This window comes from Cornus florida, unplaced genomic scaffold (assembly GCF_030987335.1).
Source record: "Cornus florida cultivar Cherokee Brave unplaced genomic scaffold, ASM3098733v1 CherokeeBrave_3.0.0_Hap2_Chr10, whole genome shotgun sequence".
NCBI classification, from domain to species: Eukaryota; Viridiplantae; Streptophyta; class Magnoliopsida; order Cornales; family Cornaceae; genus Cornus; species Cornus florida.
In genome coordinates, this window is record NW_026775580.1 from 60,607,851 (window position 1) to 60,615,800 (window position 7,950).

Here is a 7,950-nt window from a genome sequence, read left to right on the forward strand (position 1 = left end):
TTTTTTATCATTTTCTTATATAATATACATATATATGGTGCAGAAAATGATGAGAAAAAGGCAGAAAAGACATTGACAGAGAGATGAAATGAACAGTCTTTAATTACTATCTCTCAACCCTTCAAATGCGGCCACACCGCCACCCTTCCCTTCCGTGACGTCCCGCGTGTCCATCTTCAGCGTTGCCTGCATATATATACCTGTCCACACTGCCACCCTTTTGTCTTACTTCTCTTTCTCTCTCTCTCAAGCCATCCTTTCTCTCTCACACACATACACACAGTACTACTAAAGCTAGTTTGATCAGCCTAGCTAATTTTCAAATAACACATATACGCAACAACATCTCCTGATCATGGGAAGCATCATCAAGAGTACTACTTCTACCACTGACGATGATGAACTCAATCAGACCTTGTTGATTCAAGATTCGGCAATATTATCCTCAGACGGCCTAGAAAAGAAGCAATTAGTGAAAGAAGAGGATGATGAAGAGAGGGATTTGAAAACAAGGGTGTGGATTGAATCGAAGAAGCTATGGCACATTGCGGGTCCTTCCATATTCAGCCGCTTAGCTTCTTACTCCACCAATGTTATCACCCAATCCTTCGCTGGCCACCTCGGTGACATTGAGCTCGCTTCCATCTCCATTGCCAGCAACGTCATCGTCGGCTTCAATTTCGGCCTAATTGTATGTCCCTGCATCTCATTTCTTCCTTCATTTACATGCATATATATATACAGCGAGTATTATTATATTGTGTGTATATATATATATATATGTTCAATTGTTCATAGCCAAATTGATTATCTAGAACATAATTTTATTTTTTAGGTAAATAAATCTGATTAGGAAAAATAAAAATAAAAAAACTATACAAACAGCATGGGTCATGGCCCAGAACCACAAACCAGGCCCATTAACAAACTAGCCAACTACCAAAACCAAGCATTGGCGGGAAGCGAAAGTTAGCAATATGCAGACAGGAGAGATGCTAATTCTTCTCCTAGGGATCAAATAAGGACCTGGGCTGGTTAATTCCATTCATTTGTGATGGTCGGCATTCGCAATGTTTAATAGAGTATAAGTGATAACGGATTGAATCAATGATTGAATTTATGTCATGCTTGGGAACACCGAATCAGTGTTTTGGATTTTGATTAGATTTTCTTTAATTCCAAATCCAAGGCATCAATTCAGTGCTTCAACATTAGGGTTTTTAGTGGGGAAGAAGATATATTTATGAAGATTTGTGATTTCTTTCCTTCAAATGTGGTAAACAAACCTAGCAAGGGTAATATTTGAAGGTAGGGTTTTACTGTACATTTTTTTTGCTTCTAGCTCAAAGAAGCCAAAGGAGAAAGTCATTCCAACAATTAGGGTTAGTGTTGAAGAGAAAATCAGCATCATCCGGAACGGACGCGTTTCTTGCAATATACAAGGATGACGTCTCTTCGAACGGCACCGATGTGGTGCCAGTTGAGGATGCTTAAATGATCAAGTCAGTAATTGGAAGGAGTTGTAGAGAGTCGTATTTGATACGTACAATTTTTCACATACCTCATTTATTGGCCGACCCCTATATATTGTTATTCTCAGGATCTCAGTGAGTTCGATTAGATGATTGAGTTTATTTCTTCCAACAAATCTCCGGATTTGGTTAGTGGTCGCCCTTATCTCCTTAAAATTTAAATTTAAAATAAATCTAGCAATATCCAAGTCAAATAATCGAAGCAGTAGTTTTTCCCTATCATATAGAATCCACACTTAGCTTGCAATGAGTTCCAAATAAATGAGGAATAAGGGCATTGATGGAAGACGTTATTGTGGTTCTCAGCTGCTTTGAGGCAAAGGATACAAACATTACACTGCATCAAGAAATTTAGAGCTGGTTTGTGTTTATTAAGGAGTTTATCTTGAATGGCAAGCCGCAAACAAAAGGCATGTTTGGGAATCGATTGACTGAACCAAACCAGCTTGTGCCAGTGGACTTTAGGGAATGGTTGGGAGATGGTAGCCACAGAGTAAGGTCGTCCAGGGTAAGATTGGGAAGGGGAAGGTTCGAGATCGATGTCACAAATAGGGGACACTATGTTGTGCAGATGTCTAGGCCAAGACCATTGCCCATTAGAAATCAGTGATGACACCTTAACATAGTTGTTGATATTCCAGCCATGTCTAGAGTCAGTAGGAATACCATGGTAGAATTCCCATTGTTGATTTTGTGTTAATGTATAAATATATGTATGTATATATTACACACAACACAAATGTTGCATGAATGGATGTATTAAGTTTATAAATAACTTGTTCTATTTTTCTATATGTATACATAAGTCTACACATAGGTGGATATTTATACATGTATTACACACATATGTCGCGTGTATATATTTATTAAATTTATAAATTACTTTTTCTGTTTTTCTATTTATAAATATGTCTATATACATGGGTACATGCTGATACCCAAACTGAATAGATAGACCAGAATTTTGTACTAATGTATTTGTGTATATTACTCGCTTATGTTCTATGTATGAATGTATTAATCTACTAAATCACTTGGTCTGTTATTGTGAATTAGCTAGGGATGGCAAGTGCATTGGAGACTCTATGTGGGCAGGCATTTGGGGCCAAGAGGTACCACATGTTGGGAGTATATATGCAGAGATCATGGATTGTTCTATTCTTGTGTTCTGTCTTGTTATTGCCCCTATACGTATACGCAACCCCAATTCTGAAGCTCATGGGACAGCCTGATAAAGTGGCGGAGCAATCGGGGATGGTGGCGCTTTGGTTCATTCCAATGCACTTCAGCTTTGTATTTCAATGCTCACTACAGAGGTTCTTGCAGAGCCAACTTAAGACAGCGGTCCTAGCATGGGCCTCCTTGGCGGCTCTTGTGGTTCATGTGATTATCAGTTGGCTTTTTGTATATCAGTTTAAGCTTGGGTTGGTTGGAACAGCTGTTGCTTTGGATGTGTCTTGGTGGGTTTTCGTTCTTGGCCTTTTGGGGTATACAGTGTGGGGTGGGTGTCCCCAAACTTGGACTGGTTTTTCCATGCAAGCCTTCTCTGGCCTCTGGGAATTTTTCAAGCTCTCTACTGCCTCGGGAGTCATGCTTTGGTATTTCCCTTGCTCTTTATAGAGGGAAATCTTTTAGAATTCGTCATTCAAACAACTCTGAATGATTTGATATGAGTAGAGAGCGTATCACATCAAATCAGTCGGAGTTGTCCGACTTTCGGATTCCATATCATCACTCATATATGTGTGCGTGTGCCTTTGTGTATAATGTTTATGCAGCTTGGAGAATTGGTACTATAGAATATTGATATTGATGACTGGGAACTTGAAGAATGCTACAATAGCTGTGGATGCATTATCCGTGTGGTATGTGAATTTCTTATGATTAATAACATTTCATTACCAATTATGTATGATAAGAGAAAAATTCAATAAATGCATTTTTAGCATGTCCATAGGATAATTTTTTTTATTTTTTATTTTTATTTTGCTGTCCTCTTGGTGTGATTGACTATGATGTGGCAGTATGGCGATTAATGGCTGGGAAATGATGATTCCTCTTTCCTTCTTTGCTGCAACCGGGTATTGTTATTTGACCCTCTCATGCTAGATATTGTAACTGGTTTATTCACAATTGTCAGCCATATGCAGGATGTAACTTTTTTTATTAAACCCTAAAATATGACATCTTTTTTCTTCCCTTCCGGCATGCTGTGGCTTCCCGGCAAATGGTAGCAATGCACAATCAGGTGCAGGATGTGACTCTATGGACTACCAATATTAAAGGGATAATATTCATTTTTCCTAAGGTTTAACCGGGGCCGGCCCTGACCCAAGGCGATCGCCTAGGGCCTCGAAAGGGCGTCAAAATTTTTAAGCCCATTAGTGATAGGTCCAAAGAAAGAAAAACTTAAACCCCTTTACAATGAGTGATAAGCCCAAATAAAAAGAAAAAAAATTTAGGCCCCTTTCTATGAATGAAAGGTCCAAAAAAAATATATATATATACTTGTCATTCAATTAAACGAATTCACAGCCCATTCAAAATTAGGGCCTTTAAAAACTTGGTAATTAAATTTGAAATTGAATATGGCCTTTTACTACTTTATGCGTATGTTAGTGTGTATTTTAGTAATTAAAAGACCTCACATTTAAGTTCGCCTATGGCCTCTCAAGATTTTGTCAATCTCAGAGCCGGCCCTCGATTTAACATGACTTGACAAAACCAGAAAAAGAAAAACAGGGAACTTTAAAGGTCCTAATCCAAGAAATTTTTAGTTTTCAGTGACTAATTTGGATTTGGTGGAAAATTTCCGTCTAAATTTGTATGAATTTTCTCATAATAAAAGGAATTTCTAATATATATAGAAAAAACAAAGATCCCACAAATTCAGCCCTCTACATAAACATGTATTAAAGCATGTATAAAATTATGGCGAAGGTGCCTTTATGTGAAATCATTGGTCACATTTGTTGCTTTAAAGCAAACTAATCACTTAACAATTATCTTTAATTTTGGTCACTAAATTACAAAGTCTCTGTTTCATACGTTTGCTTGTTTCATACGTTTGCTTGATATTGTCGTCATGGCTTTTGTTGAGGTCACGACTCTTCATCAACCATGACCAGCCACTAATTAAGCTTGTCCGAAATTATTACAGTGTACATTTTAAAGATTTAATATATATACAACTTTTAGGAAAAGATACTCAAAAAATTTCTGCGTAAAATTGTGGTGAATATAGAAAACTTTAAGCAACACTACAATATTGTTAAATAAAAATTCAATTAATTTAAGCTTTTATAGTATTGCACTCCTTCCCTTGTATAATATTGTATATTAATGGATGAGTTGTTTTAGCAATTTTGCCATTCGTTTCAAAAATGTATTTATAACTTGTTGAATGCATCAAAATTCTTTGTTTCATCTCTTCATTTGTCACATTTTTCTGGGTGATTCACTCTCCCAAGTACCAAGCCATAGTTTCCTGAATTTATTATGAAAATATTTACAGAGTAAGGGTTGCCAACGAGCTAGGTGCAGGGAACGGAAAGGGAGCAAAATTTGCAACAAAAGTGGTCGTGGCACAGTCCACAATAATCGGTGTCTTCTTTTGTGCACTTATAATGACATTCCATGACAAGATTGCATTGATCCTCTCATCGAGCAGCGACATCCTCAGAGCAGTTGATAAGCTTGCGTACCTCTTAGCTATCACAATTCTTCTCAACAGTGTTCAACCAATTTTATCAGGTTAATTCACCTCCAACTTTTCGATTGAAATGTGTAGCATTCTTATTTTCACAGCATTTATGAAGAAAGAACAATATCTTTCTTTCTTTTCCTAGGGGTGGCCGTTGGATCAGGTTGGCAGTCGAAGGTTGCATACATAAATTTAGGCTGCTACTACCTTATTGGACTCCCCCTTGGAGTTGTTATGGGTTGGGTCTTCCATTTGGGTGTTGAGGTATGTTAGCCTTTTTTTAATCCCCTTGAGAGTACACCAAAGTGACTGTAAATTGGTTATGTGAATGTCATAGTAGGTGTGGACCTAAGAGCTCAAAGGACCATGGTCTGAAACCACAAGGACACACCGGACCTTGTGGTTTGAGGACTAAATTTCATGTTTTTCGCCACAAAAATTGTTTACAAAACTAGTATTCTAACCTTTTCCATTATAATTTACTAACATTCTTTGTTGCTTCCACTCGAGCACGAAAAATTGTTGGGACATTTTTACCATTCGGAGCCTTGGATTGATCTCTACAGTTAGGTTTCAGTATTGTCATGATTAGATGGGTTCGCACTGAACATATATATTATCAGTTAAAAGAAAAAAGGAACATTGTTACTAAATATTGCATTCATTAGCCATGAAAGGATACATGACTTGCTTGCATGACTGATAGTTATGTTGGTCACGAAGAAACTATGAATATCATGGAAAGTTATTGTGAATTTTTTCATTATGTGTTTTACTTATTAATCTAAGTTACATTTTAAAAAATTTAGTGAGATTTGTTTTTGCTTTTATACTAGTCAAATTTCAATTCTCATATTCATTTGAACAGATGTATGAATATTGAGATGTTGGAGGAAGCTAAATAATTCTGAAAAAAGGAAATTAGTTATGCAAATTAACCGCATAAAGTTTGAAAAATCAGATTTGATCAATTACAAGATGATGTGATCTATCTTATTCAGTTAAATATCATAAAACATATATTATATATTATAACATATTCAATTTGTACAGATTCTACCTTCTTCCTGCTAATTTGATCATAACAGATACACTATGAAAACGTATATTTAGAGCTACTAGATATAATATTTTAATTCTCCATTACTTCTGCTAATGTATCTACACAGACTATAGGATTTCTATTAAAAGTTTTTAATAGAAGTCATTAAGAACACTTTGCTGTTAATCATCCAGACTCGGAATGGTAAAAATGTCTAACAGATTTTTATTTTATTTATTTTATTATTATTTTTATTTTTTTTATGTGAACTAGTCCAATCAAAATTCTAAGTAAACTCAATTTTGTTAATGAGATATTATAAAGAAATGTGAACATGTGTTTTTATTGGACTAAACCGGTAAGCAACTTATGATTCAGAATCATCTAATAATTTCTTAAGCACACTTGCTGACATTGTAACTTTGTGACTCCATGATTATTTATAAGAACGACTTAGGTTCCTGCATAAAATGATGCATTTGGTTGATTATTAGATGACAAGTATGGGAAACCACCAAGCACCTTTAAATGATAGCCCGAGTTTTATTAAAAGCCATAATTTCTCGTCCAAAATTCAATGTTGTACATGATCTATGATAAAAGATAATAGTTCTTAGTTTTTTTACTAGAGGATCATGAGTTTTGCTTTCATTTTTTACTTACAAAGTGAATGGCTGCACTAGGGTATCTGGGGTGGCATGATTTTCGGTGGAACTGCGGTACAGACGGCAATATTGATCATTATAACAACACAAAGCGATTGGGAAATGGAGGTGGAGTTGGACACAATTTTTCTTCATCTTTGTTGAAATACACATAATATATATAAATATATGTTCATACACCTAATATATTTTCTTTTCCTTTTGTGTGGAATTGCAGGCTGAGAAAGCTACCATGCATGTTCAAAAGTGGTCAACTCCGAAACAAGATAATCTATCATAAATTGAACATTTTTGTTTAAAGATGGCATCTAACAGTGTCAATTGGATTGGAGAGAGCAATATTGCATGAGGCTCTTTTTCTCAAGATGTTTGTTCCTAGTATGTCATTGCCTTCTACATATGTACATTATCTTTTTACTTTCTAAACCTCTTTGATTTTCTTAGTTTTTATTTTTTTGAAAGGTAAATGTAATTATATACATTGTAAATAGGTATAATTGCATTAAATAAACCCCATTGACTTGTACTGTTTTGTCGAAACCCCTCTTTATTTATTATTTATTACTCATTCCGTTTCAAATTAAACATCCCTTTTTTAAAATTTAACTTTTTAAGTGTGTTTCTTTTATTATCTTTTTACTTTCTAAAATCTTTGATTTTATTAGTTTTTATTTTTTTGAAAGGTAAATGTAATTATATACATTGTAAATAGGTATACTGTTTTGTAGAAACCCCTCTTTAATTATTATTTATTCCGTTTCAAATTAAACGTCCCTTTTTAAAAATTTAACTTTTTAAGAGTATTTTTTTTAATATTGTTTATTATATTGGTAGTGAATAAACTATCAAATGTTTTTGTAGTGAATTCACATGATATGATGGTTTATTTTTTATAAGTTCAATACAAGAAGGTTAAATTAGTAATGTTACAAAAAATAATACTTTGATTTGTCTACATTTATTTTGGGACAGTTAAAAATAGAAAGGTAAATATTTAATTTGAGGCTG

At 34.7% G+C, this 7,950-nt stretch overlaps 1 protein-coding gene across 1 annotated transcript; it reads left to right on the forward strand.

The window, feature by feature from the left end:
• The first annotated feature begins 355 nt into the window (after positions 1-355).
• On the forward strand, positions 356-7,222 carry LOC132277680 (protein DETOXIFICATION 27-like). Its single transcript, XM_059779522.1, has 8 exons — positions 356-691; positions 2,589-3,130; positions 3,311-3,397; positions 3,557-3,613; positions 5,047-5,285; positions 5,381-5,499; positions 6,961-7,050; positions 7,160-7,222. Exons 1-8 carry the CDS (start codon positions 356-358, stop codon positions 7,220-7,222), a joined length of 1,533 nt encoding a protein of 510 aa, XP_059635505.1.
• Positions 7,223-7,950: the final 728 nt, after the last annotated feature.